Raw genomic sequence first — 18,402 nt, 5'->3', positions numbered from 1 at the left:
AAATCCATGATTTATAATCGTTATTAATAATTTTAGTCGAGCTTTTTATGCTGCGAATTCATTTTGCATTCTATTTTTTCCCTTGAGTTTTCACCGTTTCAGTTTTGTGAATAAAAATTACTATTACTAATGGCCAATATGTTTTCGTTGAATAGTAAATATCTTTGGATTTATCAATTGCAAAAATGAAAATTTTTCGGTCGTGAATTCAATGTTTCGTCGATTTAATTTAAATATTTTTTATCAACAATTTTATAGTTGACGAATATTTTGAAATCATCGACGAAAGAGATGAATGTTGGTAAGAGAGAAGATGATTTATAATTTTTTAACCAATTTTTTGCCTCACTAGCGCCACCCCGCCATATTGCCCCGTTTCCCTCCAGTTTTCGCTTGGAATGCCATTCGGTGGCTGTCCTCCGTGTCTCGCGGCTCGATGCTTCGGGAGATTTTCGAGATCATGGATTATTGTGAACACTTGAAGTCCCAGTGCTCGTCAACGTCGATTTTTTACTCGTGTCGGCCCAAAGGAAGTGAAAATCATGTGAAAATGTTTATTGTGGACGATTTGGGATTTTTCCACGGGTTTTCATTCGATTTCGTTCATCGCGTCATGCCGGCCGGCCGGCCGGTTTTCTCAATTCCCCCGTCAAGTGTTCCCATTATTCAATACAATTTTTCTTCATCATTTATTTTCAATAATTTTCAGTTATTTTTTCAATTTCATTTTGGTTTTATTTTATTATTAAAAAAAATTTTATGCAGTGATTGTTACGTGGAACCTGTGGAAATCAAATCATTTTTTTTTATTTTCTAACCATCGTTCGGATGTTACGAACGAGTAAAAAACCTCCGCCAATCACGGCCGCCGACAGTTCCCCCGTTTCCCTCCATTTTTCGCTTGGAATGCCATTCGGTGGCTGTCCTCCGTGTCTCGCGGCTCGACGCTTCGGGAGATTTTCGAGATTGTGAATTATTGTGAACACTTGAAGTCCCAGTGCTCGTCAACGTCGATTTTTTACTCGTGTCGACTCAAAAAAAGTGAAAATCATGTGAAAATGTTTATTGTGAACGATTTGGGATTTTTCCACGGGTTTTCATTCGATTTCGTTCACCGCGTCATGTCGGCCGGCCGGTTTTCTCAATTCCCCCGTCCCAAGTGTTTCTATTATTCAACACATTTTTCTTCGTCATCATTTTCAATTGTCAATTAATCATTAATTAATAATAACAATAATTACAAAATTAATTGATAATTATTAATGATTATTAATTAATTATTGAGTGACAAGTATTACTTATGAATTAATTAAGAATCAATGAATTATCAATCATTATTTTTTAAATTTTCTAACGGTCGTTCAGTCGGTACGAACCAATGAAAACCCTCCGTCAATCACAGCCACCCACAGTGCCCCCGTTTCCCTAAATTCGTCGCCCCCCTCGTCGTTCCGCTATTGTTCGCGACGGTGACTGGACGTTTAGAGAAACATTTTCGACTTTGCGAACTGCAGGAGCGATCGAAGGCCCAGAGTGTACTCGTCGAGGTCGGAATGCCCTCCCCCGGATTCCACGAAAGGTAACAGTGATTTAAAAGTGTTTACAGTGAAGTGTTCGGAATTTTTTATTCGCGTCGGCTGATTTTTCGGATCGGATTCATGTGGCGTGACCTTCCAGGCAATGATTCCTCTTTTTTTTGTGATTATTCTTCGCGAATTTTTTTTTATTGAATTCACTCATCGTGTCGGAACATTGAATAACTAAAAATGGGAAAAAATCGACAATGAGGAACGGATAGCGTGATGTTTTTCCTTTGTTCGAAATTTTCAACGTTTGCGCCAAAAATCGGTACAGTAGTCCCCCTCCCCTCCCCCTCCCCCCGTGGATCCGTTGGCCCATCCTTTGTCGTTGACTTGATCGGTCATTCAGTCCTCGGTCGTGACACCACTCAATTAATTCGGAAAAGTATTTATGTGCTTTTTTTTGTTCTATCGAATTTCGACAATCAATCGACTATTATTTCGCGGAATAAATTAAAAAATTCAAAAATAAGGTGCCGTGGTGCAAATACAACAGGAAATATACCAGTGATTGGAAAAGAAAATTCCATTTTTATTTTTTTTCGATTTTTTAAAATCATTTTTTTGAGATATAATTTTTTTTGTTATTTCACAAAAATTGAAATATGGGAGGGTGGGGTAAAACGGACACTTCAGACTTTTTTTTTAATTAATCTTAACTCAGAAACAAATTGATCAATTGAGCCCAGTTCAGGCTCGTCCCAAAGGGAAAGAATTGTTCTTTGTATTGAAAAAATAATTATTAAATTTTGTCAACATTTTTAAAAAAGTCAAAAGTGTCCGTTTTACCCCAACCTCCCCTAGTTGTGAAAAAGCGTGTCAATTAGGGATGAATAACGAAACGGATAGCCTTGTTTTTCCTTTGTTCGAAATTTCCAACGGTTTGCGCGAAAAATCGGCGCAGTCGTCCCCCTCCCCCTCAACCGTCCCCCTATCCTTTGTCGTTGACTTGATCGGTCATTCAGTCCTCGGTCGTGACACCACTCGTCCCGCGGAGACTTCTGTCGTCTCAATTGTTTCGGAAAAATATTGACGTGGTTTGTTCTATCAAATTTCGACGATCAATCGACGATTATTTCGTGGAATAAATTAAAAAATCCGAAAATAAAGTGACGTGGTACAAATAGAACAGGAAACGTACCAGTGATTGGGAAATGAATAATTGTTTTGAGATACAATTTTTTAAAATTTAACAAAATCGGAATAATTGTGAAAGTGCGTGTGAATTAGTGATGAATAATTGTTCAGTGGAATTTTCTACCGGCTTCATGAGTGAAAATGTTCGCGGTAAACCCCTTGCCCTCAATCCGCCATTCTTCCCGCGTTTTTCTCCGTGTGCGGCCGCCATCTTGCATTATAGTAGTGCCTTCCCGCCGGTGACCGTGAATTTGCGTAAACAATCCTTTTTCGGTTCGATAATTCGACTGCCAGAGGACTTAGTTGATGAATAAAATTTTTTAATAGTGAAAAACCATTGAGAGATATCGAGGTTTATTGAACTCACGGGAATAAATCTCTAGTCATGCCCATTCTCCTTTTCGTGCACTGACCAATTGATCGTAGGAATCAACTTAGACATTTAATTGCTATTTAAATAATGACAAAAATTATTAGTGAGTTTTAAAAAAAAGTGTGTACCATCGGTGAATTTTTGGAATGAGAAAATGGAGAATTCTGTTAGTGGAATATTTACTGAACACTTGTGTGTCTGAAAAGTTGGATTGTGCATTGTGAATTGACTTTGAACATTCAATTCTACGGATTTTTCGTCCACTTCGATGATGAACCAACGAGTGTTTTGCCGGCCGGTCAGCACATTGGCAGCCACAAGGTAAGACGTATTGTTCCTATTCCCGAAGATCCGCTGACGCGTGTATATGGTCCTCACGTCCAGACTTTGGTAATGTAGCACTCCAAAAAATTCAATCTCTAAGGTTTACGGAGGAGTCAAATTCTCTAAAGGATTCCTCTCCGACAAAATGCTCGAGAGTATGTTAAAGTTACAAAAAGATAAGGTTTTCTCAATTATATGATTGAAATTCCCTACGTAAAAAAAATCTCACATCGAACCCAACATGAAATCTTTCATGTACAGTTTCCCTCCGAACCCCCTCATAAAAAATAATTACGTATATGAACCTTCCTATATATAATACAATTTCTTTGCTATCAATTGCTGAGAATTGTATACGCTCCCCCGACCCCAAAATTTGTAGAATTGACACCTGTCAAACCCATTTTTCAACAGAAGAAATAAGAGAAGATAATCTGTCCGGGTTAATTGACGCGATAGTCAAATGAATTTTAACGTGACCCTTCCCTGGGGTTGTGAGGCCCAGGTATACTCCGTGGTACGTTAATAATATCTACAGTACTGCTGCTGACGATAAGTCACTCGAAAATAACTGAATTAAAAGTCCAATGAACGGGATTTCAATAATTAACCACAATTCACTTAAGAGGAGACGGAGGAACCCCTTTGTCTACATGAAATCTTCGAATTGTGTTATCTCCTACAATTATTAATTTCTATCTATGAAATTACTTTATCGACTCGATTATCGCATTGTTGAATCAATGAAGTAGTTTAATGAATACAAAATAATAATTGCAGGAGAAAACAATTCTAAAGATTCATATAAACGCAGGGGTTCCGTTTCCCCTTAAACTCACTGTCTAATTGATGAAATAAAATATTGATGAAAGAGATCGGATCAATTAGCCCCTCATGTATAGATATTCCAAATTTTTATTTTTTTCCTCATTGAAGTAGTTTTGAAGAAAATTGCGAGCTAATAAAAAACATTTGCTAGTTAGTACTTTTTTTAAAATAAATTTTTGAAAAATAAGGCGTGAAACAAAAACCCCTGAAAAAAGGCGTTATCCCCCCTATTTCAATATTTCCAAAAAATTTTATCACCAATCGGTAGCAAATTTTTTTGCGAGTTAAGAAAAAATCGTCAATGCATTCCTATTATTGTGTAAATTAACAATTCCAATTTCAACTGAAAACGAGAGTTGATGACAAGAGTTTGTAGCAGAGATGTCAATGACATTTCTCATCTTTAAAGACTTCTGCACGCCATTTTTCGAGCCGCTCTTTCATTTGAGCCAAAAAAAACATTCATATCTTATCTGACATCTCTGTTACAAACTCNTTTCAGTTGAAATTGGAATTGCGAATTTACACAATAATAGGATTGCATTGACGATTTTTTCTTAACTCGCAAAAATCTTCAAACAATTTGCTATCGATTTAAAATTTTTTGGGAATAATGAAATAGAGGGGATAACGCCTTTTTTTTCAGAGGTGATTTTTCAAAAATTTATTTTAAAAAAAGTACTAACTAGCAAATGTTTTTTATTAGCTCGCAATTTTCTTCAAAACTACTTGAATGAGGAAAAAAATAAAAATTTCGAATATCTATACCTGAGGGGCTAATTAATCGGATCTGATGAAAGAGTTCACAAAAATTAATAATGAAGAGTTCACACGATATAGGATAAATAGCTATAGTACTCTATAAAACTTGATAACATTAAACCGGATATTTGGTTTAAAGGCGAGATCGCGTTATGTCTCGATGTTTTCGCTTTGGAATCTTCGCTAATACTAACTTAATATATTTCTCAAATCTACTCTTCATGTACAATGTGAAAAGTGAGGGTAAAGAGGGTTGTTCCCTTGTAGAGAGAGGATACAAAAATTTTCCTATTGGTGAAAAAGATATTTCGGCGGTCGTCTTCAATATTATTTTACATGTGCGACCGAACATAATCTGTGACTATTCGTTTAATTGATTATCAATCTATATTTATATGAGTCCTCATATAGCCCCTCTTACATATAGAAAAAGTTACTTTTATTTGTTCCTCCTAAGGAATGGTTAGTTCGTCGTTTCTTCGTCCTGAAAACATTGTTACCATCTTGAATAATTGCAATCTTTGACTATTTTCTCGGTTGAATGAAAGGTTTGCCACGTGCAATGGGAGTTCTTTTCAGGGGAATATAAACAATATAGGTTTGAGAATTGTAAACTAGCCACGCCGAAGGACCTAGTTTTCGTTTGATGAGGAGTTAGCTTCGCCGAATAGGAGTTTTCACACAGAGAGAAAATTCGAAAGTTCAAAATTTTGCAAAAATTCGCTATCTCCCTTAGTTGTAGAAATATTTTAGAAAAACTCACCGACTCCTTTTTTTTTGGCTTCGGATTCCTAATGCACCTCCCCCCCCCCTTTTTTTTCCCCGCAAATTTTAGTAAAAATTCGCTATCTTCCTTAGTTTTGGAGATGTTTTAGAAAAATTTACCGACTCCGTTTTTTTGGCTTCGGATTTCGAATGCACCCCTCCTTTGTCCCCAAATTAAAAATTTTAGTAAAAATTCTTGTTTGATGAGGAGTTAGCTTCGCCGAATAGAATTTGTTTTCAGGGAAATATAAATATAGCTTCAATAATTCTTAAAAAAACAACAGACGATCAGTTCTGTCCGCCTACCATTTATAAGGTACATACTGTAGAAAATAATTACTTCTGATTGCGGATAATTCATAAGTCGCCTTCTGGCTTATCCAAATTCCCGCCAAACACTGCCATCTTTCGGATACCGTTGGGACAAACTGTGGATTGGGAATTGGTATTTCTACAGAAACAGCCAACTTCACACTCCACTCCGTTAAACGTTTTTGACAGCATTTGGAAAGTGTTTGTTCTCTCCTTTATTTCAGTCGAGGATTCAATCCCTTGTTATGATGAAAATAAGTAGAAAGTGATTGTGACATATTTAAAAGTGCAATTGCATTTGTCTGACGCACGTGAGGTGCAAGTGTCAAGTGTAAAATCAACGAAAATGAATCCTTTGATTGACTTCGACGAGTGCCTCCGGGATACGCCAAAGTTTAGGTAAATAATACCATCATTTATTACTTTTATTAGCAAAAACATCGTCTCAACAATTGAAAAGAAAAAATAAAAATCTTTGAGAGAATAAAAATCCTGTTTTAGTAAAAAATATCAATGGAAATTCGTTAAATTCTTTAATGGTTCCATAAAAAAAAAATTTATGAACGGAAATAGATCCTTTGTGATTTTATCACCGACTACGAGATGACCCAGTTGAACAAAATAATCACAAATGAAAGTAATTGTGCACTCAATATTTAATGATTAAATTATTTAAGATCATGTATCGAGAAAGTAGAGACGAACATCGATCAATTGGAGCAGAAATTGGATAAGGTGAGCATTAAATCTGCTCTGAATATTTTTTCTTCATCTTTAAAATTCTTTTTCAGTTCAATTCTTAATGGGATTTTTATTGTCCTTTCAGGTGCTAAAAAACTGCAATTCGATGATAGACGCTGGAAAAATATACGTGGGACACCAGAGGTATGTGAGCAACGAATAACACAAGCAGATTAATGGTTCCATTAAATGGGGGAGATAAATTACTGGTCTGGAGTAGTGAGTGAGTCATACTCGCTCTCGGTTGAAACATTGAGCTCGGGGTAATCAAATAGCGTGATTATGTTTTTTTTTATCAAGGCTTTCCTGGGATTAGTGGATCCCGAATTGTTGATCATGTAACTGAAATGAAATTCAATTTTCATTAGACTCTCAACCCATTTTTCAAGTCTGAACAGTATTTTTTTAGAATTAAATTTTGTATTTTTTTGCTTCCGAGGGGAAGCTTTGCAATCGTTCAAATTTAAGTCTCCTATTTTTCGTGTTAAGATCACTAAATATGGAGTCTTATTTCTTCATTTTCTTTCAGATTTTTTTTTCGACATCAATCAAAATTCAATTTTTAATGCAGATCAGGGATAGCCATTAATATTACATTTCTTCAATACTAAAAAGATTTCCGACATACATTGATGAATGTTTAAATATACTCATCAAAATAAAAAATACTATAATAATAATTTACATTGCCGATTGAGGATGAATTAAATATTCGATAATATGGAACTGTAAATTGTCCATTAAGTAAATAATTCTAATATCGTAAAAGGGATTTTCAATTAACCAAATAATCATCAATCTTCCTACGTAAATTATCTCTATGTATTATAAAAATTCAAATCGACTTCTGGTGATGAAAATTTTATACTTGAAACTAAGACGCCAAAACTAAGGGTCAAAATAATGGTTATAAGGGTCAGAATAAGAATTAAAAGTTTCAAAATAAGGGTCAGAATGAGGGTCACGAGGTTCAAATTAAGGGTCACAACGATCAGAATAAGGATCATGGGAGTCATGTGGATCATATAGGGTCATATGGGGGTTGTCGGGCAGAGCGAGCAGGCCGCCCTCTAGTTGATTGATGAAATAATTCAGAATTTGAAGGATCATAAGGATTAGATTGAGGGTCACAAAGATCCGATTGAGGGTCCAAATAAGGGGGATTGGGGTCAGGATCACGAGGGTCACAATAAGACGTCTAAAACGGGTAAAAATAAGACGTCTCTATCCCTCTATATTATAAAATCCAAATCGACTTCTGGTGATGAAAATTTGGTACACGAAATAAAGACTCCAAAATTAAGGGCCACAGGGTCAAAATAGAGGCCATGAGGGGCATGATGAAGATCACGAGGGTCAGATTAAAGCTCACAACGGGCAGAATAAGTATCATGGGAGTCGTATGTGGATTATGTGGGGGTTGTCGGACAGAGCGAGTGGGCCGCCCTCTAGTTAATTGATAAAATAATTCAGAATTTGAATAAATTGATGATTACCTGAATAATTAAAATTTTAAGAGTGACGTTAACTAATTGATGGCTTCACAATTTAACGGTCATTATGATTTATGAATATGGCCATCCCTGATGCAGATACGAAAAAATTGATATTTTTCCAAAAAATTATTTTTCAACAGTCACTCAAAATTGTCATTAAAATGGAATTACAGAACTCCTAGAGATCGACTAGAATTTTCCAGCGAATTTGCAAACTTTATCTATAAATCTTTTTCGTAAGTGAATTTCTCAATTTCCAGTACAAACATCTTCAAAAGAAACATAAAAATGTCAAATAATATCTCCGTACGTGAGAATCTAATTCCCCCAATGACAAATGCAACTCCCCCCAATAAGTCCTCCAATTTTCCTCATTATAGTCAATTTGCCACAAGCCTCTGGGAGTTGTCCACCTATTTCAACGACGATCCAGAGGTGATGGCATCCCTGAATAAGCTCATCCACGCCCTCCAGGAGATGAACAAATTTCACACAATCCTTCTGGACCAGGCGTCCCGGACAGTGGTCAAAGACCTCACCCTCTTCATAAAAACTGACATGAAAAAAGTCAAGGAATCTCGTCACTACTTCGAGAAGATCTCGAACGATCTTGATCTGGCCCTCAACCGAACCTCTCAGATTCCAAAATCGAGACCCTCGGAGTACGAGGAGTCCTCGAATATTCTCTCAGCAACTCGATCTTGCTTTCGTCACACAGCCCTGGACTACATTCACACTCTAACGATGCTCCACTCTCGTCGTCGCCACGAGATTCTGGGGAGTCTACTGAGCTACATGCACGCCTGCTTCACGTATTACCACCAGGGGACAGACCTGGCCCAGGACTTGGACCCCTTCCTCAAGGATTTGAGCACAGAACTAGCGAGAATGCGTTTCGACTCGTCAAAACTCGAGAAAGAGATGGAAAATCGTCACATTTTGGTCACCAGCAGGGACCTGGTGCCTCAGAGTTTTCCAGGGACATCGAAAATGGAGGGATACCTCTTCAAACGCACCACCAACGCCTTCAAGACATGGAACAGACGCTGGTTCTGTCTGAGGGATCACCAACTGGTGTACAGAAAACGAACTGGCGAGGAGGACTACACGATTATGGAGGAGGATCTTCGTCTCTGCACGGTGAAGCCTGTTGTTGATAATGAAAGGAGGAACTGTTTTGAGGTGCTCAGCCCCACCAAGAGCCACATGCTTCAGGCTGACTCGGAGGAGATGTATTTAGCTTGGATTACAGCCACTCAACAGGCCATTGGCGCTGCCATCCAGAGAGGAATGGGAACGATCAATTTGAATAGTCTTCCAGCTAACTCCAAAGGTATGCAAAGGCATTTATATTTTGGTAGTCAACAAGTGATGCTGTCCCCAACATCTTTTAATGCGAGTGAGAAGATGTCTACAAACTCCATATTAGAGTCATTATCATGAGACAAATGATCAGTTCTGAATTTTTCTTTCATCTCGTTCGATTTATTTTTCCTCGTTACACTCGACGCCTCAACTGGAGTTGATTAATACTACTTTAATAATAAATAAAATTTTCCACAGGTCCCACCAGACCCCCATCTCGTCCCAAATCCAGAGTCTGGGAGCAGCTCCTAAAAATCCCAGGTAACGATCACTGCTGCGACTGCGGAAACACCAACCCCAGATGGGCGAGTATAAACCTGGGTATAACCCTGTGCATCGAGTGCTCAGGGGTTCACCGAAGTCTTGGCGTCCACTACAGCAAGGTGCGATCACTAACCCTCGACGACTGGGAGCCTGAGATCCTCAAAGTCATGGCAGAACTAGGTAACAACGTCGTGAACAACGTCTACGAGGCCGATCTCTCGTCATCGCCAGTAACCAAAGCCTCCCCAAAATGCTCCTCAGCAGTGAGAGAAGCCTGGATCAAGGCGAAATACGTCGACAAAAACTTTGTGAAGCCCATCACGATATTGGCGAGTGGAACGAGCCAACACACGAGTCGAGACGTCAATAGATTCCGAAGATGGAGTGTAAGAAAGCTGCGAAGAAGACCAAGAAGTCACGACAAGATCGATGGATCGAGATCTAAAACCTCCGGATTGGCCTCAGTCCATGAACAAACTCCCCCTGGCAACTCTGACGACAGTCTAGCCTCCGAAAAATCATCAGATAAACCACAGAACCCTGAGAGAACCTCCATGAGCTCCGAGGACAGTGAGACCCTAGATCTCAAGAACAACTCGACTCTATACAGCAAGCCCTTCTTGGAGAAACGAAAGAGCCAGCTTTCGGAGGACTCCAGTGACTCCAGGAAACCTCAGACACCAGATGAGAAGTCAATCTCCAATGATGTTGATGACGACGACGAGAACAAGGACTCTGGGACCGAGAAGATGATCGATAAGGATGGAGATGTCCTCATGTTTGGGTGTGATCTGCCCAAACCGATGATCGAGGGCAGTTTGGAGTTGAGTTCAGACCAGGACTCAACAGCTGGTGAGGAGGAAGAGTTTGCTGATGAAGAGGACATAGAGAACCTTCATGCTGACATGTTGCTTTACAAAGCAGCTGCTGCACACAATCTTCCAGTTATGTGTGCTGCATTGGCTGCTGGTGCTGACAAGGCCTGGTCGAATGTCAATGATCGAGGGAGAAATGCCCTTCATCAAGCCATCATCAGTGGTTCTGTCATGTCGTGTGAGTATTTGATACTCAATGGAGCGAGAATCAATTGTCAGGATGCTGAGGGCAAGACTCCTCTTCATTTGGCTACTGAGTTGAGTCACACTGCGCAGGTCTGCTTGCTGCTCAAGCATCGGGCTGATCAGCATATTGAGGATGAGAGGGGGATCAAGCCGCTGTCCATTGCTGTGCAGGAGGCCAATGCTGATATTGTGACGCTGTTGAGGCTTGGGCTGCTCAATGAGGAGATGAAGGACTCGGAGATTGGTGTCACTGGGGACGAGACGTTCAATGATGTTGTGAGGGATTTTAGCCAGCTTGCCTGCTCTCATCCTGAGAGACTGCAGAGGAGGAATGAGGGGGGCAGTGTCCAGGGGACAGAGTGAGGGGATTTGGAGAGGGTTTCAACTTGTGAAGAACAATTCCTTTAAGGGGAGACTACTTCCCAGTAAGTTAAAAGTCGTGGGCTATTGGAATCAGATTTCTCAGGTCTAAAAATTAATAATTAGTGCAAAAAAATTGATTGTTTATTGTTCGTTTGCTACGCAGGCGCTTAAAATGTTGAAAATACTCCAGGATTTTCAATTTTTGAGCTACAGAGGTCTTTCCAAAATTTTTGAAAAAACGTGCAATAATTACGAATTAGTTTCTTGAAATTCAACTCAGCTATTTTTTTTGTAATAAAAAATTGCACCATTCGGGTAAAATAGCCTGAAAAATAGTTCTGAAAGGATCGAGAATATATTTTAAATATTTTAAGGATAATTTTACTGCCCATTTTAAATTGAAATTAAGTGTGTGGGAGTCGGATTTCAAAAAAATATTTCTTAATTGTTATTGTACACTTTTTCAACAATGATGAAAAAAACACTGTAGCTGAAAAATTCGCACTATTTATTCGTTTTTAGACATACATAATCGATCTTCAATGAATGAGAAATTTTCAAACTCATAGTAGTCTCCCCTTAACTGGTATGATGAAAAATTCTGCCCAAAATTCCGTGGCGAAGCGGTAAAATGACTCAAGCCAAATTCGATTATTGATCAGTTTTCAGTGAATATCTCGGAATCTAAGGCAGATGGCAAACTTTTTGTCATAACCTTTTTTATAACTCTCCGATTACTCTACCAAAAAGGTTATTACAAAAATTTCGCAATCTCTCTTAGATTCAGAGATATGCCTTAAAAATTTGAATCATTTTACCGTTTCGCTGCTGACTTATTTAGGATCAACATATTTTCAGATTTTTTTTTTACAATTTATCTTCAATTAGACTGTTCTGCAAATATTTCTAAAACTAATGCAGTTATCACAAAAGGTCTTCTGATTTTTTAATCATAAGCTTGTTAGTTTTGGATATATTTTGGGAATCAGCTTCATGAGATTCTTGAAGATATTATTTTTGAATTGTTACCCGGTCTAAATCAGAGATTCCATTGCCAATTATATAGGCTTTATTAGTGATTAGATTATGTTAATGATTGATGCATTCGATGATGAATTCGGATGTTTTGATTATAAGTGATTTTTTTATTTTTTATCGACTAGAATTGAAATTATTTGATTGTTAGATTTTAACTCCAGGTATCTCAGTCCAAGAATAATTGAAATGCAGTGCTAATTTCCATAATTGATTAGATCATTTTTAAACTCAATGTTTCAATGTTGTTGTACATAAAGTGGTTGTTGAGAAATTTATAGAAGTCTTCCGGAGCTCTAGACGAGTGATAAAAGTCGATTGGTTCTGTAAATAAATTTTTTTTTAACCCGAGGAATATTCTTTAGATCAACTGACGTTTTCAGTGAACCATGGACATTTCTACTATTTTTAATTTCGATATTTTTAAGGCCATTATTTTACTTAATTGATTAACCAGGATTTATGTTAAAAATATCACGGAAGAGTAATCTCATTGGTGCATTAGTAATCTTAGTGCCAAGTGGTAGAGTAATATGGAAGCAGTATTGTAAATTAATATCAATAACATTTATGATATCTTATGAATAAAATAGAGTAATTGTGATCAATGTCTTCTGAGATGAATTTCATTTTTTTAACGGCGTTTTAAAAATTTGTACTTATTTGTACATTGATTATTGGATCAATAAAACACTGAGCGATATTTTACATGTACATTCTTTATTCCTAGTTGGTTAATAGAGCTAACTATCTGCAGTTGCTTTGATTCAAGGGATTTGACAATTTTCGACCCCTCGAGACCATCTCAAAAAAAAATTAATCACCATCAGAACTAGAGAAATCGTAAGACACGAGTGAAGTACTTTTGCTCGAGGAACTCGAGTTCCCAGAGTCATTCAATATTTTTTTCTGCTCGATAATTTGTGGTTTACTCGATATGCCTAGAATTCCTCTTCGTTTAGTTTTAGATTTCGAAACAATCGATACTAATCGCTTGAGGGAGGAGCTCTTGCTCCTCCTGGGGTCCCTCTTCTTGTTCCGCATGAGAATTCCCGCCAGTTTAACGTCATCCTCGTGCTCATCCACCAGATCCAATTCAACTCCAACACTTTTCAATAGAGGAAGCTGTTTCCTCCTCTCCTTGTCCTCTTTCTTTCGATTTCTAAAGGCGGTACGAAGTGCTGCATTCGCGGAGTAGTCGTCCTGCCACCGAGACTCATTTTTAGCTAGGATTTTGTTTATAGCGGGATCCTGTGTTTTAGCAATTTTTAGATCGTCCACTCCGTGTTCTAATTTGAACATTGCATCGTCGTAAAGTCTTTTCGATACTTCTTTCGTTTCGGGGACCACTTGCTCATTTTCTTTCGGATCCCAACGATTTTCCTGACGACGAGCTCCGCTCTCAATCACGTATGTTAGATTCTAAATTATGGAAGAAAAAAATCATTGAATGCTTCATCAGTCCTTCAAAAATTTTACATTTTTTTGTTGAACAAGGTTTTCATTGAAATTAAAAACTAATTATTTACATATGTAACTATGTAAAAAACTAGTATCACTAACTTTTATGGAATATATTATTTTTGACATGTTGACTTGAGTGCATTTAATACGCCGTGGCTATTCGCATTACCATACGTAGCGTGTGACACGCGGCGCGTGAGACGCAGATTCAGATATGGGTTGGCCAGCACTACACACGCAGCGTGTCGCACGCAGAAATTCATATAAGGCTCGAGTGCAGGAGCGGGTATCGAAATATAGTGCAGATGATTCTAAGGATAATTTTCCAAGCAGGGGTGACTCCTAGACCCCACTGGACAAAGTTGTCACAACTCTGGTTTTCAACTCTGAAACTAGAGTTCATATTGCAGAGATGTCAGACAAGATGTGGTTTTTTGGGGCCCGAGCGCGGGAGCGGGTATCGAAATATAGTGCAGATGATTCTAAGGATAATTGGTTGGCACGTTGCGTATTATTGTACTACCGGCCGACCGTTATAGGAATTTCTGCGTGTCACACGCCGAGTGTCACATGCAGCGTGTGAGACGCTGCGTATTGTACTATTGGTCGACCCTTATATGAATTTCTACGTGTGACACGCTGCGTGTGGTAGTGCGAATAGCCACGGCGTATTTAATATTTTGGGATTTAGTTTGAGACAGTATACTATTTTTAATAATAGAGTGCAATTATATCAGCAATTGAAAACAATTTTTAAATTAAGTCAAGAGTGGTATACTCACCCCTGGATCTGTTTTAATCTCGAAATGATTATCACACAAGTGACATTTCATTCGAAATGAGTACAAGGGAGTGCTGTAATACATTCCAACTTTTTTCTTTTCCGCGTTGTAACGCACCCCCATACCAATATGATTTCCACAGCCCTCGCACCAGATATTGAATGGCATTTCAAATCTAATGATGAGGATACCCATGTGGAGCTTGCGGGCTCGTTCCCGGAGTGCATGAGTCCCCAGGAACTTGTTGAGACCACCGGCTTTGGGGTCATAATCGGGGGGATAGTATAAATTCTGTCCTTTGCGTTCTCCCATTGTGTCTAGAAAGAAAATGAAAAAAATACCATAAGGTCAACATTCTAGTGAACTAGAATGCATAAACTACAGTTGAGTCTTTGAGTGTTACGAAAACAAATGAATTAAAAAAAATTATTCGCCATTGATCATTTTTTCCATGAATTCTAACTTTGATGAATCTAAGAAATTGAAAAAAATATTCGCTGAAGTTTTCGATCAAATATTTTTGCTACTTAAAAAAAGTTGTGTGAAAGAAAGAATGGAGTGCAACTAACATTAACCTCAACTTTTTATTTCTTAAATATATTGCAGTCTTACCCTAATTGAGGTAAATGAATATAAGAACGAGATTATTAGATGCTCTGAAGACGTTCAGAACATTATGAAAATGTTTATATATTCACTTAAGACGTAGAAATTTGAGGGATTGACAGGAACTAATGTTTTGACACGACGAAAACACTGAAGTCAGGTGTGCTATGGAGTGCGTAGTGCCATTTGACTTTGCGATGACTGTGACGGACTGGACACATTTTATCAACTGAGGGTAAACAGTTAACAGACAATAGATCAGGTACTGCCCCAGAGATGGCGCAACTGGTACCTCCCTGATGGTAAGAAGCAGTATCTTATCCAAGAATCAGGGATTCCTTGGATAAGGAATCCCATAAAATAAAACATGAGAATTTTTTTTTCTCATCTTTTATTTGGATATATAAAACACTATAATCTAATTGTCAAGGATGCGACGTTTCGCTAAATTTGTTGTAGCTTCAGGCTCTATAAAGAAGTAAAAAAAACATGCTGAAAATAATCCTTGACAATTAGATCACAGTGTTTTATTTCTCGAAAATCCCTGACTTCTCGTTCAATTTACATCGCTTGGAGATGAATACGTTTATTGGCAGTATCTTATATTTGAAAAAATCTGGACTGAACTTCTTCGCGTTAAGCCTTCAATTTCAACCAATCAGAGCCATGCATCCCACCTTAAATCAAACCAAAAAAATTAAGAAGAGTTCAAGCTCAGAAATTTCTACAGAAACCATCTCGACAGAATGAAGTTTTACCGAAAAAATCACAATCCATCGACTTGTTGTATACAACATTTTACATGGGACATTTCTAATAAATAAAACGTACGCAAAAGCCGCCGAATACTTTGATAGAGTCTGCGAAAACCAAATATAATGTTCAATAGAGGTGCAATTAAAGCCGATAGAATTTCCATCAAATGAGCCGTGCATCCAAATAAACCATCAGCATCTAATCTTCAAAAGTACAAAAAAAAAACGGATTTTCAAGTACCATCGTGACCGAGTTTTGGAACTCGTCGTTCCAGTTTGGAAAGAATTTGGCTGATGCAATAAAGTAACAGTGATAACTTATTGTTGTCTGAAACCAAAACCATTTAATCAATAATATTTTCGGACGATTAAAAAAGATACAAAAGGGTCATGCATTAGACACCATCGATCCGGGCAGAGTTATTACATTGGAACGACGCTAGAGTGAACACACTGGATGTCCTAGCACTAACGACTCAATTTTAATGTAATGTAAGCACACAATGGTTATACATTCTGCAAGGACCAATGGAAAAAGAAGTATATTATAGATAATTAAAAGAGAAACTCTCTTCTACGAATATTTAATTCCATTTCTGGAGCATTCAGAGTCCGTAAAAATTCAAAGTCCCACAAAATCCAAATAAGTATAAAAGTTTGAACAATTTTATTGAAAAAAACCTGCGGAAAAGCCACGGAATACATCGATAGAATCAGCAGAAAATAAATATAATTTTCAATAAAAGAACAATAAAAGACCGACAGAATTCCCAACCCAATAAACTTCCCAGCCAAATAAACCACCAATATCCAATCCTCAAAAGTACTGAAGACCTTTAACCCAAATTCCAAGTTTTATCCCGAATTCTTGAAAATTCCCCCAAATGTATTCCTTCTCTTTCCCACATTCAATTCCCTATTCATCCCTTCATCGCTGATTATTACCAATAAAAAATGTAGAGCAAAAATTCAATACTAAAATCAGAATAGCGTCATAACTGCAAAGAACAAAGCCAAGGCAGCCATTTAGGCCATTATTTCATATAATCGCTGCACGGCGAGTATCAAAACTAGTATTACGACTTGCTAAAATTGCTCCAGCATCCCAGCGTCCGTCGCTATCCCACATGAAAGCATTATTGTTATTTGGGTCGCGGCAATGTGGCGCCAAGCGTCTCGACATTCCCTATCCAACCCCCATCAACCCTCTCCCCCCTAGCCACCCCGGGGGGTGGGGGCGTTAGTCATCGCGCATTCCACCCCTCCGCATCTCTTCACGCATTTGTCCTCCTCGAAGTTTCATAAAAATTGCGAATGCAATACGTGATTTATATCCCAGTATTATAAGAAACGAAAATCAATGAAAATTGTGTCGACTTTTTGGTTCCGAATGCACGGAGAGAAAAGTTGGATAAACATTACCTAGAAAATTGTGACACATTTTAGTATACAAATGGTAATTGGGGAGCGAAATTTTCGCTAATTTTTTTTCAACTCTTCTCTGTGTATGTATGTGTGTATGTGCCGGATTGTTTTTCCAGAAAAAATGAAAAAAATTATTGTTTGAAAGAATCCAATTATGATTTAAAATATTCTTCCCAATGCCATCTTGACCGAGTTCGATAGCTGTGTGAACTTGGAGTCGAAGTTTGATAAATCGATTTTTTTTCTTATAGTATCGATTGTACTCAGTGAGTACCTAAATGTACCACATTCATTTTCGTTTGTACCCCACATCCCTAGACGTAAGGGGTGCGGGAAAAATCGTGCAGCCTCGAAAATGAAGGTACGGAAAAAATTTTCATGAGCAAAGATTCAGCATGGATAGTACTTCTATGTACTATATTTTTCCATTTCATTTATCAACCCCTTCAATACTTTATCCGCTTCTAAAATCTTAAATGTATGAAGGACGCCAGGAAAACATACAGATAGCTTCTAAATCGTTAGTACTCGTTTGTACCAACGAAAATTATTCATTATTATTATTATTATTATTATTATTCTCATCAAATCACCTGATTCCATTTTTATCAACCGTAAAATCATCGTAATGGATTCCATATGTAGTTCGTGAAGTTTCGATGTGGGTACAAACGTCTCATCTTCCGTACTTCCACTCCCATCGCAGTACAAACGGAACAATTTACTGTACATGATAATGAGACCAAGTACAAACCATTCAGAGCTTCAAAAACAGTCGTAGATTATTAAGAAAAAAGGTACAAACGTTTTTCTGAATTTTTCCGAGATAATCGCGGAAAACGAGATCGCCAAAAAAAATTAATTTAATTGATCTTGTATAGGGTGTAGGACGTGGAAAAACGTAATTCTGAGCCATCCATTTTCCTATAGGGAACCCAAAATTGGTTTTAAGGCTCTATCTCTC

General features: G+C 37.7%; 2 protein-coding genes across 2 annotated transcripts; one reads left to right on the top strand and one right to left on the bottom strand.

Moving 5' to 3' along the window:
• Positions 1 to 6,258: 6,258 nt before the first annotated feature.
• LOC107035904 (arf-GAP with coiled-coil, ANK repeat and PH domain-containing protein 2) lies at positions 6,259 to 11,546 on the top strand. The gene is made up of 5 exons (XM_015253546.1): positions 6,259 to 6,480; positions 6,759 to 6,816; positions 6,908 to 6,966; positions 8,699 to 9,651; positions 9,882 to 11,546. The coding sequence occupies exons 1-5, from the start codon at positions 6,428 to 6,430 to the stop codon at positions 11,369 to 11,371; spliced, it is 2,613 nt and encodes an 870-aa protein (XP_015109032.1). The 5' UTR covers positions 6,259 to 6,427; the 3' UTR covers positions 11,372 to 11,546.
• A 1,561-nt stretch (positions 11,547 to 13,107) lies between these two features.
• LOC107035903 (coiled-coil domain-containing protein 130 homolog) lies at positions 13,108 to 15,429 on the bottom strand. Its single transcript, XM_015253545.1, has 3 exons — positions 15,265 to 15,429; positions 14,653 to 14,969; positions 13,108 to 13,828 (listed from the first exon to the last, which is right to left on the bottom strand). The coding sequence occupies exons 2-3, from the start codon at positions 14,962 to 14,964 to the stop codon at positions 13,223 to 13,225; spliced, it is 918 nt and encodes a 305-aa protein (XP_015109031.1). The 5' UTR covers positions 14,965 to 14,969; positions 15,265 to 15,429; the 3' UTR covers positions 13,108 to 13,222.
• Between the last annotated feature and the right edge of the window lie 2,973 nt (positions 15,430 to 18,402).

The sequence above is a fragment of the Diachasma alloeum genome, unplaced genomic scaffold, assembly GCF_001412515.2.
Source record: "Diachasma alloeum isolate Michigan unplaced genomic scaffold, Dall2.0 Dall_scaffold_00201, whole genome shotgun sequence".
NCBI classification, from domain to species: Eukaryota; Metazoa; Arthropoda; class Insecta; order Hymenoptera; family Braconidae; genus Diachasma; species Diachasma alloeum.
Note: the sequence above shows the minus strand (reverse complement) of the source record. Positions and strands in the feature narration are given on the sequence as shown.